Consider the following 21383-nt stretch of genomic DNA (forward strand, 5'->3'; position numbering starts at 1 on the left):
TCTGGAGGCGTTTGGATTCAGCATTTGTGTTGTGCCCACCTGAGCATCTGTCTTTTCTCTTTGACGCCCTGCGGAGGAGAACCGAGCCGGGGAGGGGGAGGTGGGTGGTGGTGGGGGCGTCAGGACAGGATGAGCTCATGATCTGCTTGTCCGTCTCTTCCTCCTTCTTCTTCTTCTTCTTCTTCTGTTTGTCTTTGTGTCTCCTTTCTGTTGCCTGTTGTTAAAGACATAAGTGGAGCTCAAGCGAAGGACAGATGTCGGTTTGTGATTAAAAAAAAAAAAAAAAAAACGTGTTAAAACGCACCGAGCCGCTCAGCCGGTTGAACTTCTCTGGTTGCAGGGGGAGATCGTCGGGCAGCTGAGCGCGCAGATGGTGGAGACGGTCGGAGAGGAGCCCGAGTCCGAAGGCCTCCTGGAGCAGCACGAAGAGGAGGAGGAGGAGCTGACGAAGGTCTTTTTTTTTTTTTTTACCAAAACGTTATTTCAACTCAGCTTCTGACTCCTCAGCTTCAGTGTTCTTTGCTGTGAATACATTCAGGTAACTCGGCTCGTTTTAACGTTTGCTGAAGGGCGGACCAATCGGAGACCAGCGCGTTGTCCCGTCCCTCCTTCACTGTGATTGGACGGCTGACGTTGATATTTTTCAACTCTCGCTGATCGGAAAAGTCGCCGAACGCTCGGCAATTGAGTTCCACACGTTTCCACACAGTTGAAAAAATAAGCTGCACTCAGGGAAACACGTCTCGTTGGACACGGTGGGTAACTGCAGCGGTGGCAGAGTGTCGGCGCGTGCTGATTGGTTAACGATGAACCCGAGGTCTAAGCTCCGTAGGATGGAGCGACTCTCGGTGGCCGGACCCATGTTCATGCGGTGAAATCAGGTCGGGTTCGCAACCCGGCTCTCCTGCATTTAAAAAAAAAATCCGACTCACCGATGAGATTAAAATGAGCACGAGCAATTAGAAAAGATGGCAAAAGCGATGACGTCATCACTTTGCTTGGTCTTTTAAAACTCTGAATGTGCTGTCTCCGCAGGTAGAAGAGGTAACATTAACCCTGGAGCCGGAGCGGTTCTCCCTGACTCCGTCCCCGCTGAGGGACGACGCCCCTTCGACCAAAAGTTCAAGCCCCGGACCGCCAGCGCAGACGACCGAGTACGAGAGAAAACCGTTCAGCGTCACGCCCTGCGTCGTCCGACTGTTCGAGGAGAAAGAAGAAGACGCGGAGGACGGCTCCATCGTCTTCGTCGCGACCAACTGAATCACTCGGTCACGCAAAAGACTCGACAAAAACAGGAACTAAATACTCCAATAACCAATCACGCTATTATCCCAACCCCCTCCCCCACCTCCCCTCCCCGGCCCCCCCCCCTCCCTACTCCCAAATATTTACCTACTTCGAGTTCGAGGACAACGGGAGACGACTTTTTTCTGAAGGAAACGTGGGATGTAACGTACACAAACTAAATGCCAAGAAGAATCCTTTTCCCTCCATTTGTTGGGGGAAATGTGGAATATCACATCTGTGACAACGACATTTAAAAGAGACTTGAATTCAGTGACTGCTGAAACAAGCTGCGTGAGGAATAAAAATAAATAAATAAATGGATTAACGAAAAAGTTTAGACCAATAGGACCAAAGAAACCGGGACTGAACGCCCAACAACGTGGACGGATGTGAAATTTCGCAAAAGAAAAGGTAGGACGAGGAGAAGGAAAGGTAGAAAAGGAAGAAAAGGGCCTGTTTGAAAAAAAAAAATTCAGCGCAATACAACAAATATGAACAAACAGGATTTTGCAAATAACTCAAGAGTGTTTTGGTTCGAGTTGCTTTAAAGCTCCAGAAGAAGGCATTTGATTCCAGGATCAGAAATACCTGGTTTCATCGGCTAATTATTGTTTTGAATCGACTCGATTGATCTCGACGAGGTATAAAACCCCGTGAGGTCCAAATAGTCGGAGCGACCCGAGTGGGAGCGCTCTTGAGGTATTTGTTTAAACTCATGATCTGGACACAACCAAAAGAACGTGCATGCTTTTTAACAGTGAACTAGCCCTTACCAGTATAACACAGTATACAAAGTAATAATATATCAAATTGCTTTTTATAATAAAAAAAGAAAAAAGAAATCCAAATAAACCGATATGTATTTGTATGAATGTAAGACTGTATGTATAGTATGTATGTTTGTATGAATGTAGCTCTGTTTGTGTGTAAAATATATATATATTCTGGGAAACAACATTCCTCTCGGCGCTGTTCTGTTCCAGCAAAGTTTATATGTCTGAAGATGTTGGCGTGTCGATGAAGACGATGTGCTCCTGATCGACTGTCCTCAAGCTGGAAGGCAGTTTTTTGTTTGGCGTCATCGGGTCAAAATCACAGGTGATTTTCGGAGGCGTTCTTATTGACTGCAGGAAAAAAAAAGTCGCTATTCCAGCGTTGAAAACTATTCGGAGACATGCTCATGATTTTACAAAGCGACCAGGACGACCGGTGGGAACCCGTCGGAGTAGTGGAGTGCATCACTGAGGTGGAGGTTCTGGGTCATTGTCTGATGGGAGGGGCTTAGGACAAGAGAGGGGAGGCCTTTTCTAGAAAACTGCATACCTCAGATTAAAGTAATTGTAAAAGCCCAGTTTGGACAAAAGATTCAAGACGAGACGACACCGGTTCGATCTCCAAAAACAGGTCTTCTTGAATCTTCTTTTCTAATGAATGAGGGATTATTTTCAGATGGACCTCCAGAAAACTAATAAGAAGGAGTGACTTTAGCTAACAACACCGAGATAACTGATGGACACATTTTATTCACTTTGGATTTGATGAGAGAAGTTGAATGGGAGTCTATGGAGCCGGAGGCTTTTTGGAGCCGACCTCTAGTGGCACTCGCTGGTATTGCAGCTTAAAGCACTTCTGCATTGGAGCCATTTTACAGACCTGAAGCTACGAACTCTTTTATAAACAGTCGGTGGTTTTTAGTTGAACATTTTTTAACGCTGGTGGTTCCATTAACAACCAAGTTGTTGCCTGCAAGTGGGCAGTTTTTAAGAGTGTAAATCCCCAACTTCTCCTAAATGATGGAGCTGCTTCAGAAAAAAGACGAGAGGAACCGACTGTTTGGAGTTTTTCCCTTCTGGGCGTTGAGTCCAAGCAGCGATGGCCGACTCCAAATTCTAGACCCTCTTCATGCTTTTGCCGTTTTCTTCATTACAAAAAATGTTGCACGTAACTCACTATCACTGTCCTCATTCGTGTTTTAAGATGCGACACATACACACATATATATACATCTTGCAACGAAATAAAGGGATGGGTCACAAATTTTGAATATTCAAATTGGCGTTTTTAATCTCCAAAATCGATTAGATCTTCCTTATTTTCCCTCGTTTTCCTCAAATAGTGGTTTTGCTTGAAATTCCTGAAAAAGCCTGAAAAAGCAGGAGATAGAGCAGAAACAGAGAGTTGCTACGCCGTCTATACGTTGCTGTGAAACCATCAACCCAAAAACTAACTCTTAAAAACAATGTTGTTTTTATTTTAGAGGTGAGTAACAGAAAAAAAAACAAAAAAAACGTCCTCATGCTGAAGGTTGATCGCTCAGGGATGAAAAAAATCGATACGAGCACACGTATGATTGTAGAGATAATGCACCGCCGACCCACGTAGTTAACTCTTTATAAAAATCCAATGTCCTCGCCGTCCTAAAAAAATCCGATATGAGACAAACAACTAAACATAAATACAAACAGCACATAAAATAAACACAAAGAGTGGATTCGGCCTGAACGTCCTGCAGAGTTGAAGGTTGGATGTGTTTTTTATTTTAAATTATTATTATTAAACGGCATCGTGGGAGAAATCCTTCAAACCAGAAAGAAGTATTTTACGGCCGTGTGTGTGTGTGTGTGTGTGTGTGTGTGTGTGTGTGTGTGTGTGTGTGTGTGTGAGGCTGCAGACACTTAAAAAAAAAAGAAGAAGAAGAGCTCGGTCATTATTTCTAACATCATCTCCCTAAAAGCATCTCCAGCTGCTGGAGAGGACGATTCGCTGACACTCCGGCGATCGGGACCCAGGATGCCCTCTAATCGCTCCGATAATCATCTGTCCTCCGTTCGTCCTCTCGTTCCTCCGACATGTCGTCCTGTAAATCGACGCGCCGCCGACCGACTCGGCAAAATGAGAAAAAACTGTTTCGGACTAAACGAGACGTCCGTCGTGCCGTGTAATCACACCGCTTCTCGAAATGACTTCGCGTCACACGGAAACGTTTTCTAACGTCACTCAAAAAGAGTTCTAATTAAAACGTCTGAAATTTCCTTTATTTCAAAATCCGTGACAGCTTTAGAAAGTAGGATGATTAAAAAGTCATTAAAGATACGGTAACTGTCACCCCGCCAAAATAAAAGTTTAAAAGCGTTACGTCGTCGGGTTCAATAATTATACGACAAGTAGTTCCGACCCAGAGATGTGATTGGTCCGCTGAGCATTTGGAACAAATCACAACAACTCATCACGAGAAAATATCACTCCGCCTTTTCAATGGGAATATGTGATTAGAGATTTGATTTTGTTGTGGTTACGCTGAGAAAGAGTCGGTGAGGTGCATCGAGAAGTTGGTGTTTTTCTGACGTTTTTTTGAGTATTAACTGTCAAAATAAGCCGTAATTGTTTCGCATACTTAAATTTGTGTTTCTAAAAAAAGTTTCGTCGTCGTTTAAAGCAAAGATCAGCGTTTCTGTCCTTTGTCGGCTGACTTCACCGCTTCGTGGTACCCGCGACGGAGGTTTTTAAAAATGCGCCGCCCCCACCCGGATGAAGAAAGGTCACGTCGAAACACAGCGAGGTCAAACAGTCAACGCATTAAACATGAAACTTTAATTCAGCTACATCGTTCACAGTTTTTATAAATGTCGAGATAAGAATCTACTGAAACAAGAAAAATAAATAAATACATGAACCACAACCACAGACGTGTGCAGACCCCTTTAAGAAAACAAAGACATCTGAAGTCACGCAGACATGAAGAGAAAAAGGTCGCGTTAAATGTTTGGGTTTAAAGACTTTTAAAGCAGCACCTGAGAGATGAGGAGACGAGAACAGTGGACGAGCAGCTGGATGATGAATGACGAAAGAAAAGGGATCATTCAAGTTTGTAAAATCTTTGATGTTTACGTGAGCATCAACGGGGATTCTTAAAAAAAACAAACAACCCTGATCAGAACCGGGATAACTGGAGTTCATGGAAACGCGGTAAATAGTTCGGTTATCGTAACGTCGCGCGTAAGTAAACGCGTGATCGTTAACTCACGTGTTGCCATGACAACTATTTATTTCCGAGACGGCAACCAGCAGCGACGTCACCCGTCGGTTTGTTAAACGTCCGTTACGAAGCCTCGAGTTCGGATTTTGTCCGACGCCATCTTTGCTAGTTTGAATGCGGTTCGGTAGCAGGACGTGACCATATTTGGACGAGCTGTGGGGGAGGAGCCGGCGGTGGATCTGACTCGATCCGATTGGAAACCTGATGATACTTTGTCCCGCCCACCGATAGCTGTAACCTGACTGCACCACAGGCCTGTCAATCACACAGGACACGCCCCCCAAAAACAGGTCTTCTTGAATCTTAGTAGGAGATCATTTGAATGGGAGTCTATGGAGGCTTTTTAGTGTTGCAGCTTTAAGGCATCGGCCTCATTTTTCAGACCCGGAAGCGACGAACACTTTTACATCCAGTCTACGGTCTCAAATTGTTCTGTTCAACACGCGATAAAACTACTTATGACAGTTCAGTTCCTCACAATCTTCATTTAAGTGATCATTTATGGTAAAAAATTAAAGATAAAAAAAAAAAAATCACTTTTCAGTGTCGTTGTTGCCCTGAAGTTTCACCTTTGGATGGAAATCGTCACACGAGCCGCCTGTAATCAACCGTGACGGTTTCTATGTTGAAATCGATAAAGAAGTCATTCATTGACGCTCATTAAAGCATTAATACGGTGAATATCTCTTCATGTTATGTGACCGTCACGCTTCGTCTTTGGAGCATTATGGACGTCGTGTGTTTGGTTCTTTTGTGCGATCTGATCATGTTTGAATTATTTTCGAGGTAAATCTGGGATGTCTCTGTTTTTAGGGAAAACAGAACAAATCTGTGCGTTGAGTTGTTTTTTTTTTGTGGCTGTCGTCAGACGCCTTCAGCTGCAGCATCTATCAACTTAACCGTGATGAGATGAGCTCTGAGGCTGCGTCCGCAAGGTCAGCACACAATCTTTTGAAGGTCGTCGCGGGGGCTTCGGCCGATCTTCCCACAGCGGACTGAGCGGCTCCATTAAGTCCACCGCTTCCCCACACGGTCGGCTGTCAGTTAAAGAAATCAATAGCTCCTGTTCTCAGCCGATAAAAAACGTTTTGTTTTTTTTAAGACACAAGCGGTCGGAGAGACCGTGAAGAGGTTCACTTCGTGGTTTGGGGAGCAGATACAGAGTAATATAAATAATATTTGAGGTCAATACTTTGTGATATTTTAACTGTTTCTGAACAGGCGGCTTTAAGAACTATTTTCAGGGTCTCGAGTTAAGTTTTAGTTTATTAAAATAGTTTTAGGACGCTTTTTCCAACTGAAGATGCCAGGCATCCCTTCTGACGCACCGTGGTTGCTATGATACCGAATATCCGCGGGAGTGACGGTGAATAAAAAAAAAAAAAGTAGCTAATTTCACATATAGTTTGTGTTATCAACAAATATTGAACATAAAATTTTTTAAAATGGACCTTTCATTTTCGATCAAAGTATTTGTGGCATTTTTCCCGCCCCTCCTTCACTGTGGTTGGACGGCTGGGTAAAAAGTGACAAGCGCAGCGTTTTACCAGCAGTGATGTCGTCCGTTATGAAGCCTCCAGTTCAGATTCAGTCCAGCGCCATCTTTGCTCGCTCAGAGCGGTTTGGTAGCAGGAAGTGACCATATTTGTACGAGCTGGGGGGGAGGAGCTAGCGGTGGATCTGACTTGATCTGATTGGACACCTGATGATACTACGTGCCGCCCACCGATAGCTGTAACCTGACTGCACCACAGGCCTGTCAATCAAACAGACACGCCCCCAAATGGAAACGCTATGGAGCCGGAGGCTTTTTGGAGCCGACCTCTAGTGGCACTCGGTGGTATTGCAGCTTAAGACACTTCTGCATCAGAACCATTTTCCAGACCTGGAAGCTACGAACACTTTTAAATACAGTCTGTGGTTTTTAGTGGTTTCATTAATAACCAAATAAACCGCACTCGGGGAAAAATCTTTTTGGTGGACAACTTGGTGAAAACGGGATCATTAACACTGCTTTGGATGTGGATATATGCTCCTGTTTAACTCATACTGGGGAAATGCTCTGAGACTGAATGTGTGAAAAAAACCTTAAGAGAGAGAAAATGAGGCAGAAGGAGTTAAAAAAAACAACAGAAAAAACACAGACGAAGCTCATTAAGGGAAGAGGACGAGTGCAGACTGTTCCTCACGAACTAGGTTTGGAGGTCTGCGAGGCGAGCAGACAGAATCTCTTTAAGTGGGATGACAAGAGGTAAAAAGAATGTCCAAAAGATCGGAGCGACAAATTAAGAAAAAGCTCACACTATTAAAAAAAAAGTTTTCCATTATAAAAAAACAAAAACAAAACATAACCGTCACTCAAGTAAACTAAACCATTGGTTCATCGTCGCTGTCTTCATCCCCCCCGAGGAGTCCCTGCAGGGTGGAGAGAGGGATGGAGGAGGAGGAAAGAGGAGGAGGAGGAGAAGGAGGAGGAGGAGGAGGAAGAGGAGGAGGAGGAGGAGGAGGAGGAGTGGAGGGGGGAGGGAGGGTGAGGCTGCTGCTCTCCTCCACCTCACTCGTCACACCCTCGATCCACACCTCCGTCTCTCCCTCGGGGCAGCGATGATGATGATGATGATGATGATGATGATGATGGGGGGGGGGTTGAGGAGGAAGGCGGGGGCTCAGGGAGGATTTGAGGCGAGGGGGGGGGAGGTGGGGCACGGAGAAGAAGGAGCAGTGGACGAGGAAGGTGGAGGTTTGGGGACGGAGTTGTGGTTGCTGATGTCGCGGAAGCTGGCCAGAGGTGGGCGGAGCCTCACGCCGGAGCGGGTGGAGCCCTCGATGGCCTTCTGGAGCTTTTTATTGGGAGGGGGGTGGGGGGGGGGGGGGGGGGGGGGGAGGGAAAAGGGGGATAAAGGACGAGGAGAGGAAAACAGGAGGAGAGGAAGAGATTAGAAAAAAATGGAAAAGAAGAAAAGATGGAGGTAAAGGAATAAAACAGGACAGAAGAAGAAAACGAGGTAAAGACAGAATCGGTGGAAATCGCTGCGTGGGCTCAGGAACACTCGACTGTAAGGGGGCGTGTTGAACTGTGGCGCCATGACAACCGGGTTCTCCAACACGACAACACGCCGAGTTTCTCGACTCCCTGCGACTTCTTTCTTAATCCCCCGAAATTAATTTTCAACAAGGTGTCGTCGTTTTGTTACTGCGGAGGCCAAGTTTAAATCAGGTGTGGTGTTTAGTCACGTTTTGTTTTTTTTCTTACCTCTTTCAGCGCCACCACTCCCACCAGTTTGCCGATACTGGTCACGTAAGCGTGGCTGAGCCCCAGCAGGGAGAACAAAGTGTGGGTCTGCAGAGATCAAAAAGATCAACTTCAAACACATGAATGAGCAGAATATTCTCAATATCCACCGTCACAATGAAATGATGATTTTTTCTTTTTAAATCCCCAAATTGTGCTGCTCAAACATATTTCCATACATCAAAGAGGAAAACACAAAATAACCAACTCCAACATGACGTGTGAGAGAACATAAAATAAATCAAAGCTGCAGGACGTCACTGAAAGAAACAAAAAACAGAATGAGGAGATTTATATTCAAAGAACGTCATTTATATATTTATCATTTCAGTGTGAAGTGATTCAGTGATTCAGAGACCAGAATGTGATTTTACTGAATCACCACTAATTTATGGATGCAACTAATTATTTTGTATTATTCTTTTAATTCTGAGAAAATGTCAGAAAACAAAAGGACAAATGTAATTTCTCGTCTTATCTTCGATAACAATTTGACGCATTTAATTTGCCTTCATTTGTCCCAACAACAGTTGAAAAAGATGTCCAGCTCGCCATCAGAGGATAAAATAACAGCACAAAATATTGATACCTGAGCCGGTGAAAGCAGTTAATTTAGAGACACGCCCCCAAAAACAGGTCTTCTTGAATCTTCTTTTCTAATGAATGAGGGATTATTTTCAGATGGACCTCCAGAAAACTAATAAGAAGGAGTGACTTTAGCTAACAACACCGAGATAACTGATGGACACATTTTATTCACTTTGGATTTGATGAGAGAAGTTGAATGGGAGTCTATGGAGCCGGAGGCTTTTTGGAGCCGACCTCTAGTGGCACTCGCTGGTATTGCAGCTTTAAGGCGTTTCTGCATCGACCTAATTTTTCAGACCCGGAAGCTACGAACACAACGGGGACACTAAGCCCCGCCCACCTTAAACCTGACTGCACCAGGCACTTTTAGGCTCTAACAAATGGGAGTCTATCGGGGGTTATTTTTTGGAGTCTTGTGGCCCCCGACAACCCGTCGACACACTGACTTCTGTCAATAAGATTGGGCTCTCGTCAAAACATGAAAAAGCTGTTGTGTTTATATCCATTCAGAGGTTTTTTAATTTTTGTATTATTATGCACCATTAACTCCTCCGTCAAGGTTATTCGCATCCTCGGCTGAATAGGAAGTCACAGACGTAAACAACTCGGTAGGGACGTCAACAAAAAGACTGAAGTCAGTCCGAAGGCCTTTCGGCTTGAATTACACCAGCGAGAAAAGACAAACTCTATCGCGGCAAATTTACAGCACGTAAGAATGAACTGGAGGGAGTCCGTCTGGGGTAATTTCACGCGGATTATGTGCTAATGAATAATAAAGAGTTTTGAATGAAAATGGAAGAGAATTGACATTTTCTCCGTATTTCTTTTTTTTTTTTAAAGATAGTTTTCATGTTTGCTTGAAATATTTCAAAATAAGTTAATAATGACGGAAATGAAGCTGTTTGAAAGAATAAGAATGAAGTATATTTAATACAGAGGTGTCATCACGGTGCCCGACGCTCGCAGAGCAGACAGCGGTGATGACGTGGGCTTTTGATGTGATTCTTTATGATGCTGTAAAATATCCAAAACTCTTTGACACGTGAAGGTCCTGTGATATCTTTAAAGTTTCAGCCAAAGGGTTGAATTATTATGATTATCTGCAACGACAACAGACGAGCAGCTTCCACAACCACCTGCCGGTTAAAGACCAAAAGTGACTGATTTGTAATTGATGTTTCCATCGAGAGGAATAATGAGCATTTCTTACACACAAAAAAAACAACAACCCTCGGATCGATACTATTTTCCGTGGCAACAGAGAGATGACAGATGATGCAGCGTCCTTCAAAACCTCCATAAAAGTGTGAAAAAACCAACAGGAAAATTACATTTTCCAATTTTGACAGAGATTTAAAACGGGGTAAAAAAAAAACTAGATTTACTGCGATTTGTGTCTGGTCCCGCCTCATATAAAGTTTAAAGGACTTTACGGGAATCTGTCCAGTCCGAAGGAGTGACTTCTGCAAGCAAAGCCGAAAGAACTTGTGATAGAAACGTATTGACTTTGAATTTAACGGGAAGTTGAATGGGAGTCTGTGGAGGCTTTTCGGAGCCGACCTCTAGTGGCACTCGGTGGTATTGCAGCTTCAAGCACTTACATGCAGTCTGAGGTTATGTTGCTGAATAATGGATAGAAAAAAGGGCCTCTGCAGAACATGATGATGTCACAGTTAAGTTGACCTGTGACCTCTTGGATTTAAAATATCATCACTTCACTTGTGTTTCGCAATTAGCAAATTAATTCTTCAGTTATGTCCACAAATAAGTTTAGTGAGTGACCTTTGACCCCCCAAACTCTATCGAGGTGCTCTTTGAGTCCATGTGAATGTGAGCGCCAAATTTGAAGAATATAAAAATATATATAAAAATATAATTTAATTTATAATAATAAAAGGAAAAAAGGTCAATAATTTCTACTATCTTAATTCCAGTATAGTCGCTTTCATGTGGACTTCATTCTGTTGGGGAAACATAAAGGAACCCCACCTGGACGCCAACGGTTGAGAACCAAACCATTAAAAATAAAATTGGTTTTTCAAATGATTTTACGAGAAAAACAAAAAAGTGTTTATCTTTAATTTTTCCAATCAATAAACTATTAGAGCTAAAACCGTTTTGAAAACACGAATATCACGCTGTGGCCCCCCCCCCGATTCAACCTTCTGTTTTATTTATTTTTTTGTTAATGGAAATCGAATCACAGCGAGGGAACGAGGTTCTGTCAAACATGGTTTACACTGCTGTCCACACACACACACACACACACACACACCTTGTGCAACGACGTTCTCTCCACCAGCTGGAAAGGGGACGGGTCCACTCGGATCTCATCGATCTCCATCGGCTTGTCAGTCTCCGCCTCTTCCCACGCTTTGATCTGCGGGCGGCGAATAAAAGAAAAAAGAAAAAGAAAAGGAAAGTCACGTACGAGTTTCGGCCCGAAAGGGAAATGTGACACGGTTTTGTTTTCATGAGTCATTTAAAAATGTTTTGCATAATGATTAAATACATGTGGCAACAATAAAAAACAACAACCTGTAAACACTGAGCTGAGTAATGAGTTCCCAATGACAGAAACACCTTGAAACCCAGAGCTGCTGTCCTTGCATGTCTGACACCTCTGAGTCTCTATGGATTTTAGACCTGCGAGGCGGTCCGGTAGAATTTACAGGGTGTTTTTTGGGAGCGCGCCAAGCAGACGATGTCATAAAAAGATTTAATATTCTGTCTGTGTACACGCCGCCGTTAAAAGTGCTCCACTTCTGAGTCTCCTCCTCGAGTGTGACACACATCTCTGACGCCGGCGACCTACATTTGACGAGGATTTGAATGCTAATAATTGGGGATCTGCTTACGTCGTGTCTCGTCGAGGAGAGAAAACCAAAAAAAAAACTGGCGAGAAGTCGAAATCGATGGGATGAATGTTTGGCGGAGACACATTAAATCAAAACTAAACGACTGATGTACCTCATCGGAATTTCTAATTTTTTAATGACATCAGCTCATGCGGGGAGATTTCTGAATGACCATATTTGGACAAGCTGGGAAGGAGAACCCGAGGACACTACGCCCCGCCCGCCACTCAATGACAGGATTGTTAAACATAATTTTTTTACCCAAACAGATCATCAATGATATCGTCCCACATTAAATTGAATTTTGACTGCGATTCTTAAATCACCTAAAAACTCAGTCCTTGCTGTAAACTGTAAAGACTTATTTTCCTCCACCTTAGCGGCTTGTGACGGGACAATGTTTGGTGTCTCAACACGTGTGTGAGTATTTTGATAATTAAGCGGACATCTCGGTAAAATAATGCAAATCCATCCATCATCCCTCCAAATCATCAGCGCACCTCGTCTGGTGTCATCGTGTCCGACAGCGGAGGAGGAAAAAGTTCCTGGAGACACAAAGAGGAAGAAAAACATCAGAGATATTTCAGACAATTAACAATGAGGTCTATACGTAATGCAATACATGGTAAAGTCCAGCAGATGGCAGTAAAGTTCAATCGGGGGGAAAACAACAAAAACAAAAACGTAGGCCATTCCAGAATCACACCAACCTCTGGGATACACCTGTATTTACTTACTACAGCAAGCAGAAGTTATGGAACACAAAGGGACAGTGTAAACATAAATAAATAAAAATAAAAAAAAGCTTCTACTCCTGCGTCGAAATGTGAATTGTGCACTTTAAGCTCCTTTGTGGAGGTCGGCCTTCTAGTTGGTAATTTCCTTCCCTCATTCATTCGCTCCACTTTCAAGGCAGGTCGATTTGTTTCTGTCCTTGAAGGCACACAAATTACATCAACTTCCTCAAATAATAATACATCAGCTGAGAGGTTTTAGCCTCTTTTTAGTTTTTTTTTTTTGAGTAAGCTCCAGTCTTTTCCCACTACGACTGCGACACAAATATACTCATTCATAAAAAATTAAAAATAAATGTTTGATAAAATCTGTAAGTCAGTGTTGGGTTTAGATGCCATCAGGAGCTGGTGAAGTAGACAAAACACCTGATTCACAGAAACCATATCCAAGCCTTGGTTTTGGCTTTGATTGCTGGTTCCAATAACCCCCCCCCCTCCTCCCCACCTCCTCCTCCTCCTCTCAAGGCTCGTAGGCTTGTGGCGGATGTAAAAACAATCCCCGTGGAGGAATAGGATTGAATCCAGAAAGCCTAATAGAGAAATCAGACCGGTAATTCACACCGCAGCAGTGGGTGCAGCTGAAATCAAATTCTAATCTTGCCAAGCTTTTTACAAGCATACGCTTTTTTTTTATTTCAGTGTTGGTTTTCATTCCTGTGGATGACATGTATTGGTTTCCCCCCGCGAGCCGGAGCTGAATGTAATAACTACCAGCCTCCAGTATCTGCCTTCCGCATTTCCATATGAGAGAGGCGCTGAAAAGAAAAAGATGCTCGACTTCGGGGAGTTTGTCTGAGGACATGGGAGGAGGTGGGAGGAGGAAGGAGGGGGTGCGGTGGGGGGGGGCAGTTTGTGTATTCATGCGCCGCTGTCAATCACATCAAGTGTGCGTCTACCTGAATAGAAATCAGACACCCCGTAATAAAAAATTCACCCGGCGAAAAAAAAAAAAAAGGATAAATATTTAAATTGGAGCAGAGCCGCTGTAGAGGATGTGTGTTTGGGGATGACATCGATGGCGTCGACAGTTGTCCGATCACATTAGATTAAAGAAAAAAATGTAAAACAAATTCGCGATTCGCTACCAATAAAAGAGAGGAGGGGTCTGAAAATCAGAAACAACCAATCGGAGAGCAGCCTGACAAACGTTGAAGGACTTGTAAATTGTTTTTTTTAATACTCACTGACAGACTACCAGTTGCATTCTACCAGTAAACTATTATTATATAATTAATTTATGTTTTACATGTTAAAGCAAGCGGCAGTCAGCAGTGACGTCACGTTGGTTTGTGAACGTTATGAATCCTCCAGTTCAGATTCTGTCCGTCGCCATCTTTGCCAGTTCGGAGCGGTTTGGAGCAGGAAGTGACCATATTTGGACGAGCTGGGGGAGGAGCCAGTGGTGGATCTGTACTTTGACTTTTGACTTTGTATTTGATGAGAGAAGTTGAATGGGAGTCTATGGAGGCTTTTTGGAGCCGGCCTCTAGTGGCACTCGGTGGTATTGCAGCTAAAGACACTTCTGGATCAGAACCATTTTTCGGACCCGGAAAAAGGCCACGAAGACATCAAACACACAGAAAACGCTCAGGAACGTGCATCCACACACACACACACACACACACACACACACACACACACACACACACACACACCTGCGGCTGTCCCTCCGTCTGTCTGCTCTTCGAGTTGAAGAGATTTCTGAGTGTTTTCCTCACAGACTGAAGAGGACGTTTGCCTGAGCGAGAGAGAGAGAGAGAGAGAGAGAGAGAAGAAGGAGACACAGCGGTTGAAGGTCAATAAATTATACAAATGCAGCTGTGGAGAAAATAACTCGACTGCGAATGGAGATCTTTCTTTTCTTTTAGGAGACTGCTAGACACCAAGAAACCCCTCATTGTTGTTGCCTGGATACCGTTTCTCCGGGAGGCTGTGTTGTTGTTGTTGTTGTTGTTGTTGCTGTTGTTGAGGAGTTTACTGTGCCATAATAGACACACTCACACACACACACACACACACACACACACACACACACACACACACACACACACACACACACACCATCTGGTTACGTGCGGCGAACACGCTGCCAAACCTTCCCCTCGCTGCCGTTAAGGGTTTGCAAAGTTATTAATTTGACATCTGTTGAGGGGCCGAGACAAACAAGCACGTTGGCATCAGTCTGGCTCACTGTGTCAAAAGGCTGACAAATTAATAAAATAGACGAGTTTTAATGTTTTTATTTAGTCCAGTAATTGGCCCGAGGGTACGTCTGCGGAGCAGCAGGATACCAGACGACCTTCGGAGGGAATTATTCTCCACGAGAGAGCTAACTGGTTCTTAAACCGCTGAACGGGCAGAAAAAAACCCATTTGAGTTACACGTGTTTTTTTTGTGACCACAACTCAAGCAGAGAAACATCTAATTTGTGCCAATTTTTTTTTTTTTTTTTTTTTTGGGGGGGGGGGGGGGGGATTCGCAGGGAGCCAAAATCCACTAAGTGGGGATGGTGGGAACCTACGATTGTTGTTGTTGTTGTTGTTGTTGTTGTCTACAGCCGAGTCAACAACTTGAGACGCGAGGATGGAGTTTTAAAAGACGACCTCTGTAATCGGACTGTTTCACAAGTAGACAGATTAAGAGTCCTCTTAGAGCTACTTTGACAAAAATGAAAGTGTGCCGAGAACATTTGCTCACATAGCTGAGCTCCACCCAAACCGGCTGAACAAGCGTCTTTTATGTAAACGATGACAAAATTGCTCGGCTGCAGTAGTTACTGAACGTAACTACAGTTCTATGAGCACGTTAAGATTTTCGTTTCCCAGACGACGATCGAGGGAAACACCGGCGTGGGCTTCTCGTTAACGTTAACGCTGTTTTTTTGTTTTCCAACTTTTACGTAACATCGCGTAGTTTCTGGGTCCCGACGGGTTCTCCTTCGTTCAGACTCTCTGCGTCCTCGTGGGCTCTTAATCTACTTTGCACATACGAGAAACCCCGACGAGCTTCAAACACCATCTGGGACGTGACTAAATGCTGAGTCATCTCTGTTGACATATTTCTTTTTTTATCTGAGGAGAAGAGAAAAAAAAAAAAAAAAGAGGGGGGGTTGAGTGAATCCTATTACATCATCCTAGTGAGCAGAGCTTGTCTGAAGGAATCAATATTACTGTGACGAGCCCCATAAGGCCCGAGCCTCCGAGTCACGCAGCTGCACCAGTGTCACGGAGATAAAAAAGGAAACCGGGGGAGATTCGGAAATGTTTTTGTTTCCACGTCGAACTGGCTGTTCGCTTCAGGAAACCTCTGTCCTTCTCTAACCTCAGGAGAAGGTATCCAAAATCTACTCACCGGGAACGGGAACCGTGTGATTGGACGACGGCTCCGGGGGCTTCGGGGGAGGCAGCGGGCCGTTCCTCTCCTCCTGGACCGGAGCGCCCTGCGGACCACAACAACTACCGACGTCACTGCAGGAAGTTACCGACTAAAATAAAATATGTATTTATATCGTGGAGCAATTCCGCTCTCAAAACATCACTAAACGTTTTTGTTTCGGGCGATCTTCGTTTCCTCTTACATAAATGTGCGCGATGTTTACAACGCCGGGAAGTAGGCCGACTCCTTAGCGACGGCCCTAGCAACAGAGAGGATTTCTACTCCATTTTAATGCTCTTTAGAGATCAAACTGAATAAATACAGCTCGTAGAAACACTAAACTGCTCAGCTAGCTCAGTCTGCCTGTAACAAAGATATCTGATGAATAAAGATATCGATGGACTTGTGTATTTTTGTGTCGTGTTAAAATCAAACCGGTTCAAGCTACCCGCCGCTAGGATTGTAAGTGTGCGACTATCCGTGGTGATACAGCACAGTACGGGTGCTCGGAGCGACCAAAAAGGACCAAATGGGTCACAGTTAATAGACCTATAGCAAGTAGAAACAACACTATATTCCATAATGTATGAAATTTAATTTTAGTGATATATTCCCATTGAGAAGGCGGAGTGATATTTTCTAGGGATTTGATTTGTTGCAAATGTTCAGTTGACCAATCAGATCGCTGGATTTGGAACTACTTGTATAAGAATAGTTCAACCTGAAACGAAAACAACTGATGGTAAAAAAAAAGAAAAAAAGAAAAAAAAAAAGCAGCATTATTACATGAATCAGAAGCCCACCTCTTCCTCCTCCTCTTCCTCTTCCTCCTCTTCCTCCTCCTCCTCCTCCTCCTCCTCCTCCTCATCCACAAAGGCGAAGGACTCCCAGCTGTGTTTGTGCGACAGGTTCTGCTCCTGTAGGCTGCGACCCTGAACTCACATCCAGGAAAAAACAAACAATTAAAACACATTAGTGGCGCCGGCGCGTTCAGAGCCGAGAAAGCGTTTCAACACACTGGGAACTTTATTTTTTAGCCGCGTTAAAAGAAATATAAGAGACAGACGTTTCTAGTTTTGACTTTTAAATCCAGAATAATGTTTGATTTTCTTTGCTGGAGCCCAAACTGACACATTGCAGCAGCTGCCTGTTTGTACTTGTCTAAAATCATCACTGAACATCCTCCCAATATATTCTACAATTGTAAAGACTGCAAGCGAATCAGCAACATCAAAACAATACAAAACTAAGATTAAAACTGCAAAAGACAGAGTGGAGTCTCAATGCATCATGGGAGGAGCTCCAGGAAACTGAAGAGACACTTGAGCCAGATATAACAATGAGAGAGAAATGTGATCTGACTTCCTGTCAGTGCAGTAAATAATACCATGAAGTCTTTCAACAGGTGAAACATTCATGAAATCTTTTTCAATTATTTATCATTCTGGAGTTTATTGAGGAAGATGAATGTGTTTATTTTCATGCTGATTTCCAGCGTTGCACATTTTAAATGACAAGAAATCTGACCTCAATGTTTCACTTTGTCATTTCAGACTGATTTCATCACAACAATAAAGTAGAAGAGGTTCTGATCCAGTTCGTACTGTAAAAATATCTGAATACAGAAATTAACCACAGCAACTATAGTATCCTTACATTCTCCATTATCATACGTAACGAGAGGAAAAAAGTATAAATCTTTGTAATTTATCTTCAAATAAATTAAAAATTAAAAAAACTTTCCACATGAACTCTTCAAAATTATATCATGTATATTGATTTAATGAAGCTGAATTAAAGGGCTGATCACAGTCATTACATTTTTCTGTTCAGTATTTAAATTATTATTCTTATCATTATTAAAGCCTAATAATAGTTTAAAAACACAAAAGGAAGAAAAGCCTTTTTATTGGCATCAAATATTTGGATCATATAAATAAATATAACATTTCTGTTTTGTCTTTCAGGCTTTGTAAACAATAGATATATAATAAAAAAATAAATAAAAAAAAGCTATATGACTTAAAATGTCAACTTAAATAATAGAAATGACTGACTGATAGGTACCAATAATCAAAACGAACAGTCTACTGTGGTGGAAAATGATGGAAATATGACATTCGTGTGTCAAATAATTGAAATTGAAATAAAGGAGCGTATCTGAGTGGGAAGAGGTTTTCCTCACCTGCATCAGGAGCCTCCTCTCCGGAGACAACCACCAGTCGCAGAGAGCCAGAAGCTCCACCCGGTCGATGCTGCCCAACAGGATCATCGAATCTGGAAACAGGAGAGGAATTACCGACTCAGCAATAACAAATTAAATATTCCTCCCTTAGATATTATAATTTGGGCTCTGTTTCCTTTTTCTCATTTTGTTTTATCCCATTTTGCTCAGAAGTCTTTTACCTTTGGAGTCGACCAGCGGGATGGATTTGAGCGAGGAGGAGTCCAGCAGCAGTTTGACTTCCCGGTACGTCGACTGAGAGGAAATAAACTTCACCTCCGTCACCATGATGTCTTCCACGAAGATGTTGTACTGGCTGTGGCAACGGAGAGCGAGACGTGGTAAACACCTGATCTGAAAATCCTCTCGCACGCTTCTCGGAGTTTTTAAAATTTCGATTTCATTACGGGACAGAATTTGTTTTGCAATCATGCAGGATGTGAAATTACATTTACACAAAAAAAACAAAAAACAACCTCATGTGTCCGAAGCCGAGCTCCGGCAGGTACGGCAGCTTCTTGACCTGGATGATGGAGTCGTACAGCGAGGGCTGCAGGCCCTGCGCCACCATGTTGGCCAAGATCACCGCCACCATCATGGGCAGGATGTGGGAGATCTGACCCGTCAGCTCGAAGCAGATCACCGCCGTGGACACCGTGTGAGTCACCGCCCCGGTCAGCGCCGCCGCTCCTGAGATCGGACGAGATGGAGGGAGGAATACGGAGGGGGAAAGGGCGGACGAGGAGGAAGAGAAGGACGATGAAGAAAAAGTGGCTCAACAGGTGTGAGATCAAAAGAAGGAAAGAAGAAAAAAAAAGGAGAATCGAGAAAATGAACGGAGGAGAAAAGAACGATTTTAAAAAGAGTTGCGACACAACACAGATTACTGGGAAGATACTTGAGGGGGACAGGAAGCACACACAGGTTAAGTAAATACAAATATTGGGGATACAAAAATTTTTTAAAAAAAATGATAAAGGAGCGGGAAGAAGGGGAGAAAGCGGAGAGATGGACTTTTGTAGGACAGCTGGGTGGGGGGGGGGGAGGCCACGTTTTCTGGGTCAGCGACTGAGGTGAGGACAGCGGAGCAAACCCACGGTGACATTTAACTGTCAGAGCGAAGCCACCACATGCTCTGATGGAAAGGAGGAAGAGGAGGAAAGGGGGGGGTGACAAAGAAAGGGTGGTGGGGGGGCGAAAGGGGGGGGGTGAGGAAGATTAAGGTTGGGGAGGACAACCTGACAACGAGTGAAGACCGGAGGGGCTGACAGGAGGAAGAGGAGGAGGAGGAGGAAGATGAGAGAAGTGACAGTAGAGAGGGAAGACGACCAGAGGAGGAGGAGGAGGAGGAAGAGGAAGAGGAAGAGGAGGAGGAGGAGGAGGAGGAAGAGGAAGAGGAGGAGGACAGCTTGGCAGGAATGCTTTGATGATATGAGTTTTTAAATATTCAACAGTGATTTGTTGATGATTTGAACTGATTAAATCTTATTGGATATTTTAGGAGGATGTAGATTGATTCCATTAAACCAGGAGTCTCCAACTCACCATGGAATTTTTATAGATTTATAGATTTTATTAATCTGTCTGAGAGAGCGGCGCTATCAAGGTGATGGATTAACGCATGGAGCGATCTCACCAATCGCAGAAGGTGGAGCTCCGCCCACAGTGAGACATGCAGAGATCAGAGGACAGAAACACAGCAGAGGTTTAAGCTCCGCCCACAGTGAGGCATGCAGAGATCAGAGGACAGAAACACAGCAGAGACTCTCACACTGAGCTGGAAACAAAACAGCTGCTCAGAAATGAGGTCAAATAACATAAATACAATATTTTCAGCTGGACTGCAGCAGCAATTGGGCGGAGCTATGAAGAGATTTTCAAATTAAAAGCCCTCCAGTTATACAGAGGTTCCAGACATATACGAGGTAAGACTGGATTTCATGAGTTAAATCTGATATCAGAACGATTTATGGACACTTTTCAAACTACTTTGTCCACACAAGTTGTCGACATCCTGACAAAACCAAACGGATGGGAGGAGCTATATAAGAGGCGGAGCAGGAGACTGACCAATGACTGCGTACCCTCCGGGGATGATGCGGTAGAGGATGCCGTCGAACAAGATGCCGTGAGGAAACAGGGAGGCCATGATCTCCCCCACCAGCCGGCCGAACGCAGCTCCTACAGGCAGGGGATGGAAAAAAGAGCGACAAGATGAATAGATTTTCAAAATAAGAGCTCGTGGCATTTTACTGTAAAATACGTGAATCCATCAGAGCAACCAGAGCTCCGTGTTTTCTAGTAAGAGCAGATGGTGGAGAGGCTGATGCAATAAATCACCCACTTTGTACCTCAAGCATTTTTCCTTCATACACAATCTGTTAGAAAAGAAGTGGTTGTAAAATTAAAACAGCCTAAAATGACACTTTAATATATAATATAATATAATATAATATAATATAATATAATATAATATAATATAATACATCAGTGTTAAAGAAACTAAAAAAAAATTCCTGCGTTGCGTTTCCATTTTTCACGGACTCCCTGCAGTCTGGTCTCATTTAAAAGTTTAACAACTTCACGGGACACATTTTAATACCATAAATAAACACACACATTCAGAACTAAATGAATTAGTTTTGAAGCTGTTTACTTGCTGCTAACAATGAATATCTTAAACTGGAGAACTGTTAAAGGTCAAACTCCACAAAACAAAAACAGGAAAACGGCAACACGTAAACACCGATTCCTCAAATATGAATTTCAATCATAATAAGAATCTTAGGAACAAGAAAACTGAACAAAGAAGAACATTTTCAAATTGAGGTTTATGGTTTCAAATGGGCAAAAAATAAAACGGGCACCAAAAAACAAAGGAGAATATTTCTGGATAATGAAGAACAGGACAACGAGGGCTGCAGGTGTT

At 43.4% G+C, this 21383-nt stretch overlaps 2 protein-coding genes across 10 annotated transcripts in view; one reads left to right on the forward strand and one right to left on the reverse strand.

Annotated features, from left to right (window-relative positions):
* The window catches only part of LOC138209971 (CCAAT/enhancer-binding protein-like), a 41991-nt gene extending 39749 nt beyond the window's left edge, over nucleotides 1-2242 (forward strand). For all 9 annotated transcript variants that reach the window (XM_069168826.1, XM_069168819.1, XM_069168821.1 and 6 more), the window contains 2 exons: nucleotides 341-451; nucleotides 1036-2242. In XM_069168826.1, coding sequence (XP_069024927.1) covers nucleotides 341-451; nucleotides 1036-1260 — 336 coding nt within the window. In that variant the 3' untranslated portion in view covers nucleotides 1261-2242. The remainder of the gene's footprint in view (nucleotides 1-340; nucleotides 452-1035) is intronic.
* A 2616-nt stretch (nucleotides 2243-4858) lies between these two features.
* The window catches only part of LOC138209970 (chloride channel protein 1-like), a 30987-nt gene continuing 14462 nt past the window's right edge, over nucleotides 4859-21383 (reverse strand). The window contains 12 exon segments of the mRNA XM_069168817.1: nucleotides 4859-7999; nucleotides 8002-8163; nucleotides 8577-8663; nucleotides 11479-11583; nucleotides 12562-12606; nucleotides 14511-14593; nucleotides 16207-16294; nucleotides 17034-17162; nucleotides 18416-18507; nucleotides 18637-18770; nucleotides 18931-19144; nucleotides 20525-20635. Coding sequence (XP_069024918.1) covers nucleotides 7691-7999; nucleotides 8002-8163; nucleotides 8577-8663; nucleotides 11479-11583; nucleotides 12562-12606; nucleotides 14511-14593; nucleotides 16207-16294; nucleotides 17034-17162; nucleotides 18416-18507; nucleotides 18637-18770; nucleotides 18931-19144; nucleotides 20525-20635 — 1559 coding nt within the window. The 3' untranslated portion in view covers nucleotides 4859-7690.

This window comes from Embiotoca jacksoni, unplaced genomic scaffold (assembly GCF_022577435.1).
Source record: "Embiotoca jacksoni isolate LCO1_2020_lvr unplaced genomic scaffold, fEmbJac1.0.p SCAF_41, whole genome shotgun sequence".
Classification (NCBI taxonomy): domain Eukaryota; kingdom Metazoa; phylum Chordata; class Actinopteri; family Embiotocidae; genus Embiotoca; species Embiotoca jacksoni.